We start from the raw sequence: 21,951 nt of genomic DNA on the forward strand, positions 1-21,951 counted from the left end.
GTGTTGGTCCGCTGAAAAAATTACATGTCAATACAACAGATCAGTAACATTATTTCCAGATATTGGTTAAGTTCCTATGTAGGCTAAATGAGCTTTCGGATTGGCAGAGAGCACCTTCTTCTGTGCACGACACATTAGCCAATCTAGCAAAGCTAACAGCAAGTGTTTTTGTGTGTGATTTTTAATTAAAGAAAAAAAAGTTTATCCGCACCGTTTTAGAGTTCGCTCTGCAGTCTCCTGTTTGAATCATTAGTGATTCTGCCCTCTGGCGGTCACACCGAGTACCTACAACTATTTTCCTGGCGTCAAGTTAGACACAATAATACTAGTGTACTTCTGGTACAATCCTTCAAAATAAAATATAAACCATGTAGTTATGCACTATGGCCACAGGAGAACAGCATACACTCTACCATTAATAAAGTCCATACGTAGACTTCTCACTGGAACTGATTGTTACCTTCTTGCTTTTAATAATAATTATAACAATAATAATAATCATCGTCATCACCATATTTTAAGTATCGCAATTTTCATATATAAAATGCAGCTCAAAGTGCTGTACATGCGAGAGTGCTAAAAACTAAAACCTGACAATATGTAGAAATATACATATTTATAGATATATAAAAAAAAGTAAATAATTCAGAGCAAGGCAGCTTCGTTTGCTTAGCACATTTTGTACAATAGGGCAATTTAAAGTGCTTTACAGAGCAATAAAATTTAAAACACAATAAAGGGCACAGACAATCAAAGAGTAAGGAGATAAGATATAAAAGTCAAATTGAATACTAAATAAAATAAAATCGAGCCATTATACAGCACATGGATACCATAACTGTGGAAATTCGTTGCAGATAGGCCAGAGATGGAAAAATCTAAATAAAATAATTACAAATATAAAAGTAACATTAAACAACAAAAGTCAAAACAGTAAAAGTGCATTATAAGCATTATTTATAAGAAATGGCAAACTAACATGGTTAACATGACCACCATCAACTTTTATATATTCAAAAATAAAAGAACAGTTTAAAATACCACCGTGCCGTTTATCTAGTAGTCCCCCTTTGCAGGCTACTTTTATACAGTCTGTATTTGTAATCATTAGGGTTTCTGCCCTCTTGTGAGAGGGAGTAAGAGTAGTAGAGAGAGTAAGACATAAGTATAACAGTACGTCCGGTTTAAACCCTCAAAATAAAAGTAGGAACATTGTAGTTACGCACTATGACCACAGGAGGGCTAATTATAGTGAAAGATATATCCTTAACTATCAACTATCAAACTATTATATAAAATAAAATGAAATAAAATAAAAGTCATGAAACTATATATTATATTATATTATATTATATTATATTATATTATATTATATTATATTATATTATATTATATTATATTATATTATATTTAGATGACGACATTAATACCATGAGTGCATTAAAAAGTCTGTCATTTTTTAAATAAAAAACAAAATAATGATATTATAATAATCCAAACATTACACTAAACATGTGCAAATTCAAGTTAAAAAAAGAATAAAAACAATGGATCCACAGACATTACTTACAGTCTATGCTGGGGACATAAATTTGATCACGGTATTTTACTAACCAGTGGAGAACTGCAAAATTAAATTGATCAAGTTGAGGTCAATGCAGACACGACCACGACAGTACACTATATACATATATATATATATATATATTAGTTGTGTGTTGAGAGAGTCATGTGAATAAATGTGTGTGCGTGTGTGTGTGTGTGTGTGTGTGTGTATGTGCTTCTTTCACCACTGCAGTGCATAAAACAGATGTTATTATATATTTTACTATTATTATTATTATTATTATTATTATTATTATTATTATTATTATTATTATTATTATTATTAAAACCAGGCATGGTTTTGACACTTTTTGTCTCAGCACCTTTAACTTTTCTGAACTCTCTCTGAATCCAATTTTTGACATAAAGTACCCTGATTTATACAAATAACAGTGTTTCTAGTTTATCCAACTATACCAGAGAATCCATTACTTGATGTCAAATACAAGGAGTTCCATTGTTACAATCTGTCTCACTATCATGGCGACAAAAAGAGCGAAGAATTAAGATCACACAATTACAAAAAACAAAAACACACACTACCTGATACATACACTTATAGCCACTCTTTTTGAAATAATTCTGATTTCAACAGGATCAGTCCTAATCAAAATATAGACCTGGTCCAAAAAACTACTTTCGAATCTGAAAAGAGTTTGGGCTGTAAATCTGCATTCTTATTCTCAAAGCTACCAAATTTCACCTGCAAGGTCAGGAAGGAAGTGATTGTCCAAATAAATGTATCACATGGCACATCGATCATGCTTTCACAGTGAAAGTGGTGCTGTTACAACCTGAGGGTATACACGAGTAGGATATACCCACCTCTGTTTACAGGAGCAATACACACAGACTTTATAGCTGTTTAGCCTCCCATTGTTGTTGTTGTTGTTGTTTTGCATCTCTTCGTAGTATGTATGCATATTTCTGTGCTTTTGTGTTTCTTTGTGGTCATTGTGTGTCTCTTTGTACTTCTTTTGTGTCACTTTGTAACTGTTTGGGTGTTTTTGTACTTATTTAAGATAAAAAATGATGAGATAATTCTTTATTAGTCCCACAGTAGGAAATTTGCACAATTACAGCAGCAAATGGGCATCAGTTTAAAAAAAAAAAAAGTCCAATATACTAGTATACCTGGTTGAATAAAACACAAATCAGTCTAATAAGTACATCATGAAAACACTTTTAAAAAACTGAGATGTATTTTTTGGCGGTGGTGCAGTCACATTGTGTCTCTTTGTAGTTGTTTTGCATCCCATTGTAGTAATTTGTGTTTCATTGTGGTTGTTTTGCCCATGTGGTAGTCCCTTTTTTGGTATCTTTTGTCTCTTTGCAGTTATTTTGTGTGACTTTGCGGTCATTTTGTGTGTCTTTGTGTTTTGTGTTTTGTCCTTTTGGTAGTCATTCTGAGTGTCTTTGTATCTCATTGCTGCTATTTTGCATTCCTTTTTATTAGTAGTTTGTGTCTATTTGTAGTTCTTTTATTTTTAGTGTAATATAGTAGTATAGTATACTATTACACTACTATATTATTACTTATTACACATCATTACAGTTATTATATTATAGCCTACTATTTACTATAGCCTTCTATAAGCCTATTTTGTATTGCGGATATCATATTATTATTATTATTATTATTATTATTATTATTATTATTATTATTATTATTATTATTATTATTACGTGGGTGTCCCTGCCGCCTGGTGGCGCAGTGCGTCCTGGTGTGTGTGGATCAGATGAAGCAGAGGAGGGAGGAGGTAGAAGAGGCAGAGCAGCCGCGCCACAGACTCTCAGTCCACATTTCCAGAGGAGACCGACACTCAGTCTCCCACCAACATTTTCTGTCGAGCTCGGGTAACAAAACAAGCGGAGCAGGACTCGTCCTGCTCTCCGGGACACAGATTACTCTCAGATTATTCCTGGGACTTGGTTTGCTCTTTCTTCTCCCGGACGTCACCTCACACACAGAGCTCTCAGGATATAGAAGTTATTTACAGTAACACAAGCGGAGATCCTGGAAGATGGGTTCAGTCCCGGCGATATCTGCCCTTATTTTGGGCATTGTGGTTCCAGCGCTGGCCGGCTACATTGAGGTATGTAATCTGACATGTTTTTCAGATTCATTCTGTGCTAGGCTGACTGGGATCAAAACAGCAGCGGTGTGTTTGATTATGAAAAAGCAAATCTGTTAGGCCTGTATATTTGTCCTCTATTCACATGAGGTATTTATTGCTAAGGTCTGTTGGTGTCCTAACCAATACACCATTTCATCTGTTTTGATGTAACTGTTTTATTTGTTTGGTTTTTTTTTTTGTTTTTGTTTGTTGTTTTTTTTTGGTTGGGCTACTTGTTCCTGACGAGATTGCCACACAAGTAGCGGGATTGATGATAATGATTCCCGTTAATAATGAAAGGATTTACATAATACTTTTGATCCATAATTTTTAAAGGTTTTAAATGTGTTCATGGAGGCTGATATAATATCAGATCAGGTTAAATATTAATGAGCTTGCCTTCAGATCATTCTTCACCTCATTCTTTGTAGTTTGGTGTGTGACTTGAACAATGTGCTGGCCGGAAGGAAGGTGCTGTAGCAAGAATTACAGCGGGGTTTGCTGCAGAGATCAAATGAAAGACAGCAGGCGCTTTGTCAGGCCTTTGGGGACACACAGGACCTCTGCAATGGATCACAAACAGGATACCTCCTGCTCTGTGGAACAGTTACTGTCCATCGTGTGTAGACTATATATGATATATTTTAAACAAACAGGAGGAAATCCTTTAGCTTTTCCTGTCTCAACAGGTTGGCCCCCTCTCATAGCAGACCTGTGATCAGTGGTGTAGTGGTTGTAGATGAGGTGGGTGCACTGTTGGGTAGGTTACAGAGGATGGAATCGGTATATTCTCCTGTGCATTCTGATAGTTGTTTGGCTGATGGGTTGGTATACTGTGAACAGCCAAGACAGAGGTTGGTATACCACGTGCACTTGCGTTTAACCTTCACTACAGCCTGTGATGAAGGCAGGCCCCTCTCTGTGTCTTTTAACCCTTTGAAACCTGAGCAAATTGACTTTCAAAAACACGTGGAAAAGGCACTGAGCAACTTAATTAGAAATGGAAAAAAAAAAATTTAAAAATTTAAAATTGTGTAAACTAATTTTGAATATATAATTATGAAAATTATAAACACAGTTTTATGGACATTTTTCCCTTGCTTTAAAAAAATAATAATTTCCATATCTACTATTTTCTTGCAATTTTCTTTTCAAGTTGCTCACTGCCTTTGCCCCCATGTTTTTGAAAGAAATAAAACCAATGCTCAGGTTTTAAAGGGTTTTACTCAGGGTTCAAACCGCTTTTAAAAGGGGTCTGAACTAGGGTTGCAAATCACAAGCACTTTCCTCAATCAATTATTTGTAAATTTAATTATCAATTAATCTGTTTTTCATTATTTGAAAAAAAAAAACATAAAACTTCTTATTTTGCTTATTTCAAAGACTACCAAATGTGTTTTTCCTCAAAGCACAAAGCACCATATTTCATATTTGATGTCATTGCATAGCCTATTGATTAATCAATTAAATTTCACATGTTCAATTAAATTCTCAATGATTGATTAATCATACATCAGTTAATTGTTGTCATCCCTAATCTGAAGTGCAAGAAAACTGATGTTGATCCAGGTTTCAAAGGGTTAATGTCTAGACCTTGTTACAAACCTAAGCAATAAAATACTGCACGAGTCCATATGTTAGATATGTAGGTCCTCCTGTACAAACACACCCACTCACACACTCCTTACCTACCTGATGTCCCATTTTCCCGCTGGATCACCAGTTATTGTCTTTGGACACTGAAGCCTGCTGTGTCAGACGTGTGTGTCATCGGATAACAATGCACCCATTTTCAGAGCAAATAGCCCCCCCACCCTCACATCCACCCCCTCAGAGGGTAAACACAAGTCTTCCTGCTCACTGCTGAAGTAACCATGACAAAACATTTTAACAAGACGTCTCCTCCTGGCACTGCTGTGCAAAGTGGTTATCAGAGAATGTTCCTCTCTCTCCCGCATTTGCGACAAAAACCTCGGCCATTTTGAGGCAGTATTGGCTGGCATTGTGTGGAGGGGAAATAATGGTTATTATGTCCCCAACAAAATCTATGCTGCTGCACTCTCTCCACAAAAACCTGTCCCCTCTGCAATGATTGCCTCCTCAGTCAGCCTTCCTAACCGCACAGACGTGCTGGTCGATACTGGACAGACTCTCCTGAGATGATTAATGGATGAAATCAATGAATTTTCCTGATCAGTCACCCAGATTAAATTGAGAAATTTATGGTGGCTGCTGGGCATCTTGACTTTAAGGTGCATGCTGAGGATTCCTGTGGTTTAATCAATGGCTGTACTGAAGGACGAGGCTTTTTTTCTTTGTTTGATTTGGCAGTTTTATTTGCAGTAAAACATCACATTTAGAATATGGACGCATAGCATTACACGCTGTCTACAGGAAGACTTAGTGGAAATAAAAAAACACCTGAATATACATTTGTAGGGTTAAAAAATATATGAACAACTGAGACAGAAGTGAACAAATACAAAGAAGTGACTCTATACAGTCATTTCAGGTTACATCTGTAGTTTAAAAGAGCTCTATGTTGGATTTAGTGGCATCTGACGATGACAATTGCAGGTTGCAGCCAACTGAAACTTCTCCAATGTGCCAAGCGTGAACTCCTGGACGGATTCCTTAAGTGTTCATTGTTCAGGAGGTTTTCACCGAGAGCAGAATTATCTGCAGAGGACTCCTCCCTTTCAAAACAAATGGAAGAGGTGATTAAAACCAGCAAAAACACTTAATAAAGCAGTTTCATCAGTGAGCCTTTGACGCTGTTCAGATCATTGCAGCCCAGCACCTGCTAATGTTTGCTTAATTTCCGTGATTACTTAAGATACTGACATTCAGGATGTTTTTAATGGGAGCCGAATTATCCGCAGAGGTCTCTTTCACTCCAGAACAAATGCATCGGGTGATTAAAACCAGTAAAAACATTTTTCCGACACTGTCTTTGCTGAGGTTCTGCTAACTATGGTGGGCAACATAAAAATGCAAATGGCTGTATCTAGAGCTTGTGTTTGGTTTGTCCATCCTTGGCTACTGTAGAATCATAGTGATGTAACCTGGTGAACGAGGACCTGCTTCCCATGCAAACCCTGCTTCTCATTATAACGTTAGAAAAACATGACAACTCTTATTTCCAGGTGATTATACACCAAAGAAAACACACCTTTTATGTTATTTTCCATTTTTGCCGATATATCTCCCTAACTCACTGGTCCATTTAACTCAATAAAAAGTATACAGATTCACCAAGCATTGCGTTAAACATCAAGATGTCCTTTTATCGGCTGGATACTAATGAAGCCAAAGCTGTGTTGCCCTTTCATGCCTATTTCTCACTTGTCTGAACCATGTTAGGACTCGACAGCCAAAAACCAACTAGTCGCTGTTGCTGCTGTTTGTTGGTGAAGCTGCTGGCGTGCACACTGGGCCCTGCTGATGAGCTTGTGGACACACAGCTGAGGTAGATATTGCTGTGCTGACATGCTGAGTGCACTCCCCTGGACCTTGAACTTGAATTTACGAGCCGGTGAGAGCTCCTCAGAGATGCACTCACTGTTGGTCAGGGATGGTTTATTCCCTCCACTCCATCTCCTTTCCTTCCATTGTTCCTCATCTCTTTGTGTACTGCAATTGTCGAAGTGTCATCGGAGCAGAGCGGCCTTCTTGTTTCGCAGTTGCTCCTTTTTCAAGCATTTTGGGATAAGCCAGCTACTTCAGCTGTGTAAACGTTTTTTGTTTTGTCAGATACCTGCGAGAGTGCCAGATTGTGAGCTTTTTGTTTCTTCAGCTGTGCTTCCCTCCCTCTTATCTGAGCATCTTTGTGTCGCAGGCTTTACAGTCTGCAGTGGCTTCAACAGAGGTTTTGCCCTGGTGATTTCTAGCTCTTTACTCCCTGTGTCTTGACTTATAATTTCACATTCCTTCTTGTAAACAAACAGTTTTATTCCAGCTTCGCTTGCTGGTGGAAAAACAGCGTGAGCAGTTATATCTTTTCTGGAGCTAATTTAGAAATAGGACTCAGGCTAGAATCACATAGCAGGTTTACCCAGAGAATTGCATCACACTGAGGCATTCGCTGATATGACTCCCACTGGATTAATGGAATACAGAATATCTGGAACAGTTAATGCATTCGGTACATTTTATTCTCTGCTGACTTAAGCAAGCAGAGATTATGACACACAGTGCAAAAATGATGTTACGCAACACAAAATCATTTAAAAAAATGTTGGTCTCACATATATCAACATGTGTCTAAATTCAGGGCAAGACTGAGCTTGTATGAAAGAGACTTGTTTAAAAATCGCAGCCTCCACTCATGCTGATGGCTTTACATGGTCTGTTTGCAAACTAGTCACAGTGGCCCTAGAGGTGTGGACAAGCAGATCCAATCAGCTGAATTGCAGAAATGCTGGACACTTTTTGCACAGAGAGAAGAAGAAAAAATTTGCTCAGCATAATCCAAAAAAATGACTTTGGCGCTGTGCTTATTGCTCTTTGGTTGCAGCCCTCTTGCAGCAGCAGTTTTCCTCTTATCATCTTAAGTCTTTGTGCGTGCTTGGCTGTGTGTGCTTGTAGGCGAGCACTGATATTAAAGTGTGCTCCTGTGTGCCTCCATGTGTGTATTTACCCTGGATATGGGCTGATTGTGAACAGTTGCATGTGAATGAATGCCCCCAGTTGGCTGTGATTGTTGGGGCGGGCGCTATGGAGCTGTCCGTCAGCAAGGCTGAATGATTCCCTATGAGGGCCTTTTGTTTGCCCCCTGAAAAGCTGGGACAACCCTGGGCAGCGTTACAATACAGAGGTGATCAAGATATGGAGCAGAGTTGAGGGCAAAGGAAGTGTGTTGGTGACGCTTCAGTCCTGAACAAAAAAAAACAACTAACAATCAGTAGCACTTGCATTTGATAATGATCTCTCAATACATCGTTGTGGGTGGTTGAACAGTTAAAGCCATCTGTAGGCTGTTTCTCCTCTCCTCTAAGCTGTACAGATTGCCTCTTTAACTTCCAGGTTCTGCTGTGTCAATCAAGTTGAAGGTAGCAGCATGTGCTCCATCAGCAGAGAATCGGCCTCACTCGCCCTTGAATTTGTAGATTAGCGCCTAAAACCTTGCTTTCAATTGTTGGGACAGCCCCGTATCCCTGTGAATCCTCTTAGTGACAAGAAACACTGGGTGCTTATAGATCTGCAAAGGGAAAGGTACTAATCCCAGAGCCCTACCCTTCTCTGACTGCTCATACACACACTCATACACTCACTCAGTTCACTCGCCCACTCACTCAGTCAAACCCTCATTTCCAAGCTCTGCAGAGGAAAACTGACATCAAAGTGGCACAGAACAATGTGAGTCACCTGTGTGTAATATTATATCAGTGGTGTTCGCTCAACATTGAAGTTTGATCTGTGCTCTGTGACTAACAGTGGGAAGGGATGTCTGATTGAATCTGAGCCCTTATTCTGCGTCCTTTTATTTCCTCAAAGACGCCTCCCTGTAACTCTGTTCATCTACAGTTTTCTGTCTCTGTCTGTCTTTCCGTCTCCTTTTCACCGCCTTGGCTGTTTCTTCCTCCAAGCCCATGCATGTCTCCTGGAGCGATTCCATCGACAGACACACTCACAGCTCATCCTGGGGATTTAAATAGAGAGGCCTCATCAGGCGAGCCTTGTTCTCACGATGCCAGGCTTTGTCTCCGGGGCTATGCGTGCGTCTAATTATCCCAAGTGAGCAGAGTTGCCTCCTTTTTTTTTTGCAACTGGAAATGCATGCTTGTGTGTCTGTGTGTGTGTGTGTGTGTGTGTGTGTGTGTGTGTGTGTGTGTGTGTGTGTGTGTGTGTGTGTGTGTGTGTGTGTATTCCTGAATCCTCTTACAGCTCAGCTCATCACATATTTAGTCAGTTTTTCTCAGTGAGAGATCCTGGGCGGTGGGGACTTGGCGCGGAGTGAGTGGGTTCAAATCGGCACACTCATGACTGCACATCGCTTAAGTTGCACCAGGCCTCCTGCCATATGTAGGCCAATCTGCACAGCCTCAACAATCCTCCCCATGTATATGCAGCCAATGTGAGCACCACTACACCTGAGTCAGTGTGTTTTCAACAATAGCCTGGCTCAGCATGGCTGCATGAGAATTCCTTTTGTCAGTTTATATGCCAGAGTGCTCAGGAATGCATAGCCTGAAGTGCAAACGGCTTGCTGTATTGTGCAGTGAGCGGCTCTCTTCCTGTGATAGCGCCATGAGAGTGAGGGAGTGACTATACACTCTGACTTGCTCAGTAGACAAAAACATCCCCTTAAATCCCTTTGAAAGGAGCCCTGCCATTCTAGACTTTATTTTTTAATGCATTTTCTGTTTGAGAATGAGAAGACATTCACTGTAGGAGGGTTAAACCCTGTCACCCCCTACTCAGTCTGTGTGTGTGTGTGTGTGTGTGTGTGTGTGTGTGTGTGTGTGTCCCTGTGGCTCAGTGAGTCACTCTTGCTGCTTGGGTTTTTCTTCCCATGAATAAAATATCTGATGTGCTATCTATGAGTTGTAGTGCACTTGCACCTCTGCTTATGGCCCTGCCTGTCTCTCTCTTAGTCCCTGTCTGTCCACAAGTGAGGAAGACTATGTCCACTGTCCCCTCCTTGTCTTACTCATTTGTGTAATTCTCGCTTTTGTAAGATTAGCGAGTCATATGTAGGCTTTTGTGAGGCCTGGGCACTGATTTGTCATCCTTTAAAAAAAATAGAATAGAGGCGGGCGGCTAAACAATCAAAGAGCCAGTTAAACTATGTGCTAGGCATTGTTTCCTGCTGTTTCCATGCTCAACTGCACCAGAACATGTAAGAGCATAAATTACTCAAGGGCTGTTTTTACTCGTGTTTGAACCCATCTTCAACTGAATTTTGTCTTACTTGTCAAACAAGAGCATTCAAATCAGACCCAGTTTTCTAAACTCCAGTTGTAATTGATGTGTCTTTTCTTAGCGCGCTGTTGATTTTGTTTCTTTGTCTCTTTCGTGTGAGAACTCAAGTGTGGGGATGGGTCTGTCTGTCTTTGTGCATCATATGTCTTCATCTTTATTTTCTCTGGATGTGCGTGCAGCATGCTGGAAGGCTGTTTCTTGATGTTCTGAGTCTTGGCATCACTTTCAGCAGTTTTTAGGACGTGATTAAGGACTGTCATAGCCACAGCGTCTATTTTTGTCGTTGTTTGGGGTGATTTTAGAGCCATGAGAAGTCCCTCTCTTAACTTATGTGCATGCAAAGATTTAAACACAGTGCCACAATTTTATAGCTGAAGGAGAATGGGGGGAGGGGGTGGTGCTCTTGCCTTGATAAGCTGGCTGAATGATTGGCAGCCTGCCTGGCTGCTATAGTGCTCTGTTTTGCTGAGCAACGCTGCACAAATACTCCATCCACTGCCAGGGAAAACAGAGCATGTTAGTTCCAGCGCTATCCATCTTCCTGCTTACCAAGCTTCCTTCATATCCCTGCTATCTCTTTACCCCTGTGCCTGTATTGGAAATGGTATCATCCAGACTGGAACCAACGGCGGCGTGGAGTCCTTTCTTCTTATTTTTTTCCCCTAAAGTTTATCCTTTTTTCCTCAGGAGAGTGGGGGGAAATGAAAATGTCAGAATGGTAAGAGATAGAAGCAGTGCAGTGTAACTGAATACCCCCAGAGAGAGGCCTGTGCTGCTGCCGCCGCTGGTACTCAGGCTATGTGACGGCCCTGTTAGCAGGCTGTCTGATACAGCACTTTCTCAAGGAGAAGGTGGCCAAGGACAAACAGCAGCTCTGTAGGATGGTCCACTTGGGACACAGGCAGAACAAGGGGGAGATTTCACCTATGAAGGAGGGAAGGGCAAAAGGAATACGCTTGCATTCCACCTTGGACTTCTGAGGCAGAACAGATTTTTTTTTCCTGTGATAGAAGTTAGATGGTTTTCTTTTTTATAGTTTCCACCAACTTATCTATAAGCTCCTGCTTTCATGCAGTGTAATTAGTTCAGTCAGAGGTGTTCATGCATGATGAAGCGCTAAAGCCTGCAGATCCCCTCCCTGCCCTCATAGAAGCAATAAAAAGAAGGAGATTTGTGTGTTGTACAATTTAAGGAGGAGGCAAAACATAAATGAGAGTTAGAACCCAGCTGGAATTCATCGGACATAATTTCCTCAGTCTAAAATAGGAAGCCTGAGTGGGGGAAATTAATGTAGCTTGAATGCTAGCAGGAAACCCAGGGAAATAAAAAACACTCACAGACACACAAACAGACTATGACATATATAATTTCACTGAAAGTATGTGCAACAACTCCCTACTCTGCTTCAGACTGTAATTCCCTTTATTTCCCCTGCATCGACTGTACATAAGAATGCAGATTTAAACACTATGACTTTCAAAGTTGTCAGATCATTGCACTGTTCACAGTACACAACTTGCTTTCTTTTTTCAGTAATCATGGTTTTGGTTTTCACACTACATGACTAACTGGTGACAGGTCGTCATACACTACAAGATCTTCACTAGGAGGAATTGCCGATGAGTATAACTGGTCTCCAAACTATGTTATGTCATGAAAACACATGCATCAAGCGACATGGAAAATGGTATAATATCAAGTGGGAGAGAGGATTTTGGATATTCACAAAAAAGCTCGTTTTCACATGTCTTTTAATTCTACCCTGTTTCCTCTGGATGCAACAATGACATTGGTCTGTATTGCAAATGCAACACGTACAGTAAAGTTTCTTTTTTCACATGCAGCCCCTCCTCCAGGTTTCCCCTGAACCTATATCTCATGCTTGTATTGGCTGTAGCTCATCAACAGGTCCCCAACGGGTCCAGATATTTAGGCTTCTATCCAGAAGGATAAATGCATCTGCGATGCATTGGCTAGCCTCTCAGCTTGAGTCTTTGAACAGGTTCACACACAGCGCTTGAGCGCCGATTTGCCTCTGATGTGGTGCTTTGTCAGGGATCTCAAAAAACTGTCAGCGAGTAGAAAACCTGGGCTAAAGTCCTATAATGTGAACTAGGCATAGTTGTTTCTGCATCGGACATTTCCTCAAGTGTGTCCCATTGCACAGTGTGTGTATCAGTGGGTGTGCTGTGTGTAACTGCACTGCACTACGGCAACATATTTAGTATTCTACACCAGACCTCCCTCCAGCCAGATCAGCCAGTGGCTGAGCTATGACCCTATTATCCTTGTAGTATCTCTCTTATTAATTCTCTAACTAATGACCAGTAGAGGATTCCATTATCTGTCACAAAAAGTTATTATAAAACCATTGACCACTGAAACATCCAAGGGAAATGACTCCTATAGCAACAACGATTGTGCATCAAACCATGAACTTTGAGTGCTGTCAGCTCACGAGCTGAAGGAGTACTAGTCATTTGACATAATGTGTAAATTTTGTGTTACATTTCCACTCTGCATAATAGTGCCCTGAAATAGCACTTTTTTATCACAAAGCTGCACCTCAGGAATGCTGCAACTGTGCACCTCTATCAGCCATTTTGATCTGAGATAAAAACCAATCAAGCACTCTAGAGAATTCCATTAGTTTGATGAGATATGAATATAGCTCTGAGCGCAAATCTGAAATAGTCTGCTGTTTTCAGACAAACCCATTAAAAGTCATTTGATCTTCTGTAGCTAATTATAGAGCCTTCTGAGCAGCTAGCCTCCTTCACCGGACCCCACCCCCTCCATTCCCCACCTACCCTTCAACCGCTCTCTTCAGTGTTCATCACATCCCGTCCTTACGTTTCAGGAGCCTATTTAGCATCACTGCGCTATTGTTGAGGTGCTGGGAGCTGACAGGTGGCCCAGTCATGCGAGGGTGCAGGGATTTCTCTGCCTTATAGTCACTGTCATGGTGTTGGTTTGAATTTGGGATACCTCCCACAGAAGTAATAGGATGCAGTAGAGGGGTCAGACTTGGGCTAGACACTGTAGGGAAAGACACGGGAGGAGGGGGAGCAAGGTCAATCGATTGACAAAAAGCGAGTGTAGTCGACAGGCTCCGAGACGGATGCTCCTGCTGTGAAGTCTGTGTCATCTCCATAGAGACATGACTGATTAGCTGTTGGCCTCAGCATGTCTCACAAGAGTTATACTCTTCACTAGTCTGATTGAAATCCCTCCGCCCCCTCCCCAGAGGAGAGGCTGAGGGAGGGCAGAGCAGGGCTTAATGACAGATAAGCATATCTACATTACATCCATCATTTTCCCCTGGTAAAGATGGCCTCCCTTGCATTGCCTGGAGCATTACAGGCTAATGCACACGTGGGTTGTGTCTCTGCTCCACTGCTCTGCGTCTGCAGGGGGGAAAAAAGAAACAGGGAGCTCTGCAATCAGAGCATAGATTCATTTAAAATCAGCTTGGGTGGTCATGGGAGAGTGGCACTGCATGCAGGCATCGCAGTCAAACACAGCTGCCGTCCATAACTTACTTCTTATTGGTAATCAAAATTGTATTGTTTCGCTGAACCAAATGACAGCAGCATCATTGCACTCCAGTGCACTGCGGCATCCAGCAATCAAATGAGGCACGACAGGAGTGACATGTAACACAACAGCGTTGGCCTCTAGTGGGACATATAATATATGTAACAGTAACAGTAACAGTAACTAAGGCATAACATGTCAATTACAATCATTTATCTTCTCGTTTATATGGCAGCTGATCTTCTGATCCTCACTGATTTCCCAGTTTGCGGACATTTACAACTGGAAACATAGCCAACATAATACGTAATTAAAATGTCTCTCTGCCCACGGTCACATCTTTTCGACTTTTTGTTTTACACAGACCTCGTTTCAGTGCTGTTACTATGTCCGTTCCCAGCTCAGAGACGAGACAGCTCTGTCCCCCCTCTCTGCAATCGGACATTATACACAAGGTGGACTGCTATTGTCTCTTTGAATAGGCAGTGTAAATGCATCTAGATTCAGGTTGTACATTCTCACTTAGGCTAATAACTGTTATACAGCCTCATGTGATGGTTATGAAAAAAAATAGATTTTAAAAAAAATTAGATTGAATTTTAAACATTCAGTTTTATTGAAAATTAGTTCTGTGAGATGAAAAACATTTTAACTTTCCCGCCACAGGGCCTCAGGTGTGAATATGTGAAAGATAAAAGCAGCCTCGCAGTTAACACTTAATGAAAAGATTCAGAGTTCATGGGTTTCAGTGTTTCACATTTGAGAAACAGAGAACTTTTTGCCTGATAAATTACTTAAATATCAAAATTGCTAAATTTTCTGTCCATTAATTCTTTTGTCGTGTGGCTGCATGCTGCTTGGTGTTTGCACTTTAGTGCTGTGTTTTTGTAGCATCGAATCCAAAGATGTTAAAATTACTTGTGGAATCAAAGTCAAACCCCTGGTATCATGCCAATACTAGTAAGGTCAACAACCTCCTCCTCTCTGTCAGCAGTCCCACGCAGTACATCTGTCACCCACTATCATTTCATGTTGTCAGATCTTTTGGAAACATTACATGTCCTTGATCTTTTCTTTCTCCTGCAGTTTTCTGGCTGGTCTCCTGCTCCAGCATGGCCTCACTACAACTCATGGCTGCCTTGTAGCGACTGAATGTGATATTTCCATGTTGTCCTTGAAACTGCTTTTCCCCGCCTGCTCCCAATGTCAGCTCCCACTGAGCAGCATTCCCCCACACAGTTCCTCTGATTTAGACACAGTGTTCTTCCACCCCTCATCTCTCGCTGCTGACTGTACTGCACCACACATTTTAGGACAAATTGGTTATTTTATGTCTTACTTTGTTCACCTGAACATTCTGTCCTTGTGCTCCCCTAACCTCCCTCTCCTCTCTCTCTACTATCTCTATCACACCTCTCACCTCATGGCCACTTTTCCATCCTTGCTTCCCTAATTTCTCTTTTGCTTGCTCAACAATTATGTGCTCATTAACTGAGGAAGTCCAGGCAGCTGAGAGAGATGTCAGTGACAGGGCTGGAGGCCTCGCTGAGGTGCCCTGTTACTGTTGTTCCTTTATTGACAAGTCTGCCTGCCTGTCTGCCAGCCTGCCTGGTCTTGAGGAGTAGCAACATGGTGCTGCATGCTGATGAGCGTAGAGTCATCCAGCAGGAAAATGAAAAAGCGGGAGTAGGAGTGACGGAAGGAAGGAAGGATGCGGCACTGTGTTTTCACTTGACTTGGAGAGTTTGAGAGGAAGAGAAGCAAGAGAAAGTGAAGTGAGCACAGGTCATTTCTTCCAAATCCCCTCTCCTCAGCGCGAGAGATTAGGCGGCTGTGCTCTCCGGCAGACGAGAGAGAGGCACACTCCTGTGTCTAATCCTCCTCTTTTAAACTGCTGAGACTGCAGTACAAAGTGGGGAAAGAGTCAGCGTCCACATAAAGCAGCCCGCGGAAAACACAGGCCCATAGTTCAAAACAAACTGAGCCCCGTCTAACAATCGCCTAAGCCCTAAATCTCCTCTGTAGCCACTGCCAGAGCCAAGCCCACCGCTGACTTTTTCCCGCCCAGCTATCGCTTCTCAACAGGCTCTTTCCATCACATCACCTGAAAGTTCCTCACAGAAAATCAGCATTGTGTTAGAAATTCCCTTGCTACCCTCATTATCTCCTCTGTCTGGGTGATTGTAGTCCTAGGCACACACATAACAGTGATACATGCCATGTACATCCATACACACACACAGTCCCTCTCCTCCTCTCCTCACTGGCTGGATAGACCTCCCACCCAGCACAGAGAGACATTTAATAAATGGACAGGCAATGGCCAATTTAATCATGCTAATGTGTATGTTACAGTGGGCGGCTTATCGGCTATTTGATCTCCATACCAGCTTGCTGGAGGGAGCTGGAAGTAGAAGCTGCAGGAGGAAGATTGGAAAGACCCATGCTTTGGGGAGAAGGAAGCAATGAAGTGAAAACAAGAGAAAGCTAGTCAATTTAGTCTCCTGAACAAGGTAATGAAGACAGCAGCTCTGATTCCAATTGAAGAGAGACATTCGAGACAAAGGAAAGAGGGGAGGTCATGAGGCAAAAGTGATTCTTTCCTATTAAAATGGAGGAACCTGCTTGAGCATAAATGGAAAATGTGGAGTCAGATTTAGGCTAAATGCATTGTTTGACTTAGTGGTGAGGCTAGTTGTTCTATCTATTTTAGTAATAAACATCTGGCACAGTGATGTCAAGAATGTAATCCGCTCAAGGCCACGTGGACGGTAAGCCCGGATAGAGAGGGCTGTGAGGGTCGCCAGCTCACATGGCCCTGAGAGAGAGAGACAGACTGAGAGAGAAGCAGGTGGAGAGGTAAATGTAGCCTATAGACACCGTTGAGGCAAGAGGAGATTGGTGCACAAAGATTTGTTCAGAGTGCTCAAAGTGAATAGAGATGAAAGGAGGGAGATGGATTGAAGGGGTTGCTCATACAGAGAGCTTTTAGCGGGCAGAAGGGGAGAATGGGTGATTGTAGTGACAGGAGCTCTGCAGAAGAGGCAGGCATGCTCAAACCTATTGTCAGCACACCATGCAGCTGTGAGGATGCTGCAGCAAATTCACCTGAAAATGGACCCCAATCATCACAGTCCTTTGGTCATTAATGCAAAAAAAAAGCAATTATCTTTTTCCTGCAAGAAATAGCTTTTACACTCCAGCGCCTAATTTATGCAATCATGCACCTGCGTAGCTTAGCAACTAAACAACAAGCGCTGGGTAAAACCCTCAGTGTAATTATCTCTTTATCGCCGCAGCGCACAGTTATCAGTTATTTCTCTGTTGACTGACTTTAATGCGTATATACCAAAGTACACACCTTAGCCTCAGAATTTTTGACTTGTTTTGTTGTCTTTGCATATCAAACATTTAAAGGTATTGGCTTAAATTCAGTTACCCCTCTAATAAACCCCTCAGTCAGAACTGCAGCAATTAAGTAGCTATTAACAGTTTATAGAGCCTTGCCTTATCTTTCTTTCTCTTTTTAAGCTGTTTTGTACAAACAGGAAACCAGATTACATTTTTCATGATAGATAATTTATGAGATAATTCAACAATTGATAGCAGAGTTGGGGAATAGTTACCCTTGCCTGCCCTGCTTCTCCCCCTCAGCCCATCTTTCTTCCTGTTTTCTTTGCCTCTTTTTCAACACTGCTTGACAGTGATTGGACTAACGAGGAAGCTTAAGTCAAGCCCTTGCTATCACTTGACATGTCTCTACTGCAAATAGTGCGCCCTGAGCAGAATCGAAACAAATTTGCTCTCTTGCTTCCTCCTCCTCTTCAACCCCTGTCCTGTCTGCCTCCTGCTCCACCGCCGGTTAGAAATCTATCTACTCTGTATCTACCTAATCTAACCAGGTAGGCAGGGAAAACCAAATGTAATATTACGATAGCTGTGGATGACCCTCAAGGCTGTATTTGATGGGGCTGGAGATGTGGTCAGGGAGGAGTAATGTTCCAGGGAGATGCTTGCAGTCTGAAATCTGTGTCAAGAGGGGCCGTAGGGGAAATGGCTCTTCAGTTCCCTCCTGCTCTGCCCCGCTTGCCTCACTTCACTGGCAGCCCCTGCCCTCAGAATAAAAGAGTAATGATACACAAGATGCAGCAGGCATCCTGATGTCGGCTGTCAGGCACTCAGCTCACAAGCAGGCATCTGAACAGCAGCGCTGTGTGTCGGTTTGACGTGCAGATAACAGCTGAGACAAAGATGGCGAGACCACACAGTATTGACAACACCGGGTGTCTGATGAAATGTGTCAGCGGGAAAAACTGTGTGAGGTGAGGGTGAGAAAATGAGGAGAAGTGAGAACCTTTGCACTGTGATGGCAGATAGTGGATTAGTTATCTGTACCAATGACTGTCTGCACTTTGGTCACTTGGACCTACATCATAAATATTGGAGCTGCACTTTGCATGAGTTAACAGGGTCTTTGGTAAACTATAAATCTTACTTATGAAAATTACTTATCGCAGGAACATACAAATTTTCTAGGATGTCTCCCACAGACATTCACTTTATTAATCGCAGTCCAAGTAGAACGCATAAAACAAGAACCCTGAAGTCAATTTCTGTCTTTCTATTGAGCTCAGTGACCAAGGGAACTTAGCTGATATTTGGTTTGTGAACAAGTCAACACACTTGAAATTTTCTCAGTCATCAGCTTAGCTCCCTAGATCTCTCCCAGTAGCAATACCTCTGCCCTAGTTGTGCTTTCCAACAAATACAGTTGATCGTGTTCACAGGTTAGGGCTCTTGTCTTTGCTACAGCACTTACAACTTGGCGTTCAGACTGACTTTAGCCTTGCATGAAAATAGGCAGCTCCGTTATTCATTTGAAAAATGTATAGTGGTCCTGCAGATAAGTTTAAGCAGGCTCAACTTTTGCTGGACTGCAACAAAACATCACTCGGCAATATACCATATGTTGTGTGTGCCATGCAGTTGTAACACAATAATTGCAGCAGTAATAACTTTCCAGAGTTGTAAAATCTGGTCTAAGAGTATTGTGAACTGCTGTGTGGCGCTTTGAAGTTGGATAAACCTTTAACTCATGGATCTATTTCTTAAACTGGACTTCTGTGATCGTATTTCATGTCTGAAGGGTACCTGAAGCAACAAACCCTGACCGATGCAGCCCCTGCTCTGTTTTATCAGGCTGTCTGTGATGTAAACACCTTCTAAAGCTCATCACTGGCAGGTGTAAAGAAGCGGCTGTTGACACCATGTGTCACAGGGGTAGCACAAACAACCCCTGGCATACAGTGGAGATGTATTTCATCAGTAAATATTTCCAAAACAATGGTTGCATAACAACTGATGTGTTGCACTTTTTAACTCATCAAAAGCATGCAAATATGAGGACAATACCAAAAAAATGAGTGGTTTGCATTAATACATTGCCAATACTTATTGGTCAGAAATTAATTGCATAAAATAAATACATAGTTTTTACCAAACTCTTGCAATACCTGCTATAAAACCACCATACCATTGCGCATCAAAATCACTTTGTATCCCTAATTTAACACTGAAAATAAATGAATACCATGTAAATGAGCAGGTTATTACCTTTTTTAATCAGTCCTCTGACAGAATTGTTTATGATGTGTTACCTTTAGATCTAGTTTGCCTTCAAATCTCCATTGAGCGCTCATTTACCAAACCTCTTAAGATGAAATATGGTGCTAATTAGGATGATACCACTTAGCCACAAAAAACAGCATTATCATCAGGGTTTTAGTGTTTATTTATTTCTTTGAACAAGCTCTACTGGCGAGGGCTGGCCTGCAAGACAAGACCCCACTGGCCCACCAACTGCAGCTTATAAATAGCACAGACGCACCTTCTCCCCAGTGAAAAGGCAGTGTGCCACACGACGAAAAAAAGTGCTTTGCTCTAATTAACAGTGTTTTTCTCTTCTATTGGCCTAGTATCTCTCCACTTCACTACATTAACATTTACATGGCAGGCTTTTAGTTGACACTCTTGTCCACAGCCACTTGAAATGAACTCTAATAATTATGAGATCACAATGATTACAAGCAGCCTACAGTTAAGCACGCAGGGGTGAGAGCGACAGTGCCCCGACAATATCTCTTTTGATAATACAATGATCCTTATAGAGAGGCATGTAAGGGAAAAAAAAAATTAACTAAGGCAAGATGTCGAAGGTTTCATTTTAAGAGAGAGGATATGATTGACCAGTGAGAGGGTGATGTGAGGTTCTTCTCTCAAAGATAAATTTTCAGGCTTTGACTGAAAATGCGAAGTGACTGTAAAGGTCCACTAACAAGACCCCTGCTGCTTGACAGAGCTTTACTCTGTCTATAAGCTTTGTGCAAATTTGGTTGAGATTTACTCCAAGTAAACATTTATAAATGCATACAAGTTGTTCTGCAATGTTTGCTCTGGACTAGCGCATCTTAAACCAATTTTTAAAGAGCGAACTTGAAATGAATGAACACCTCCTTTTGTCTTGTGCTTCAGATTCCTGAAACTGACAGAAAGTAGACTTGAGCTCTTTACCTTGTGCTACCCTCTCATTGCAACACTTGATTATCTTAGCATTGCAACAATAAGTTGATATGATATTCACAATATGACAATATGTATTGTAGAACCAAAAAAATTGCTGAAATTCCAGGTAAATATGGTTTGTGGGTGAATCATTGTGAAGCAGCTTTTTTGAAAGTTGTACCATTTGTGTTACCCAGCTCCCTACCAAAGGCAGACTGCATTCAGATACATTGTGAATTTAAATTTTGTCCCACTTTGACAGCTGAAGTAGTTTTGCATTCTGTTGCTTCTGGGCACAAAAAGTCAGAATGCCCAAAATGACCTTGCAGACGTTACTAGGAACTCCAGTTTCCCATATTTTCTTTCAGACTGTCTCATATCTGCCCCTGTCATGCTATAATACAACTAATGATAGCTAAATTTTCTTTCAAGTCAAAACATTTTCAGCTGAATGTCAAGTGAAATTCTGTGCCTGGTCCTCTCTGTTCAAGTTGTTTTATCACCAGCCACACCACTGGGCTGGTATTGTTTTTACCTTGTGAGTCTTTGTGTGTCTGGGTGTCATCATGGCAAAATGTCCTGGTGACACATTTGTATAGGGGTCTACCACAGATGCTGTTTTGAGGATTTTACCAGGTGTCCATACATCTGTTTTTCTGTCAATGCATCACAACTGCACAAGATGCAGGAATTACAGGTGTGTAGTTAAAATCACAGCGCAAAGGCCAAGTTTCATGGTGGGTGTGGTCTGAGCGAGGGTGTCGGAAGTAGGCCGCTTAACCCCTCAGGCTTACATTCATTTAAGTCAAGGATTGTTGTGTTGTGGCTTGCGTGATCCTACACAAGATGGTCTCTTGTTGACTTTTTTTTTTTTAATTATGTCCTCTTTAAATATTGTTTCATGTCTAATAGTGCAACACAATGGCAGCATTCATTACATTTCTAACTGGCTATGGATGTTGGGACGGTCCAAGCAAGATCAGGAATTGGAGCTAGATCATTAAGTGGAAATACACAAGATTTTAGCTTTAACTTGTCATGATGAAATAAATATTGATTGCACAATGCAATGTCCTCAGAAAAATGACACCATCTACATTTCTATTGGCTTCCCATTAGCCTGACTTTCGCAATTCAATTCTGTCTGCTACCGGATATGATCTCCCGGGAAAATGTTGTGTTGGGTACTGCTGCTGCTCTTACAGAG

At 41.4% G+C, this 21,951-nt stretch overlaps 1 protein-coding gene across 5 annotated transcripts in view; it reads left to right on the forward strand.

The window, feature by feature from the left end:
* Positions 1-3,384: 3,384 nt before the first annotated feature.
* Positions 3,385-21,951, forward strand: part of aplp2 (amyloid beta precursor like protein 2) — a 62,305-nt gene continuing 43,738 nt past the window's right edge. For 4 of the 5 annotated variants that reach the window (XM_088079207.1, XM_088079209.1, XM_042486058.2 and 1 more), the window contains exon 1: positions 3,385-3,701. In XM_088079207.1, coding sequence (XP_087935333.1) covers positions 3,630-3,701 — 72 coding nt within the window. In that variant the 5' untranslated portion in view covers positions 3,385-3,629. The remainder of the gene's footprint in view (positions 3,702-21,951) is intronic. The other variant, XM_042486057.2, reaches the window with a different exon arrangement.

This window comes from Plectropomus leopardus, chromosome 6, assembly GCF_026936395.1.
Source record: "Plectropomus leopardus strain MGB_pleo_1.0 chromosome 6, ASM2693639v1, whole genome shotgun sequence".
Taxonomy (NCBI): Eukaryota; Metazoa; Chordata; class Actinopteri; order Perciformes; family Serranidae; genus Plectropomus; species Plectropomus leopardus.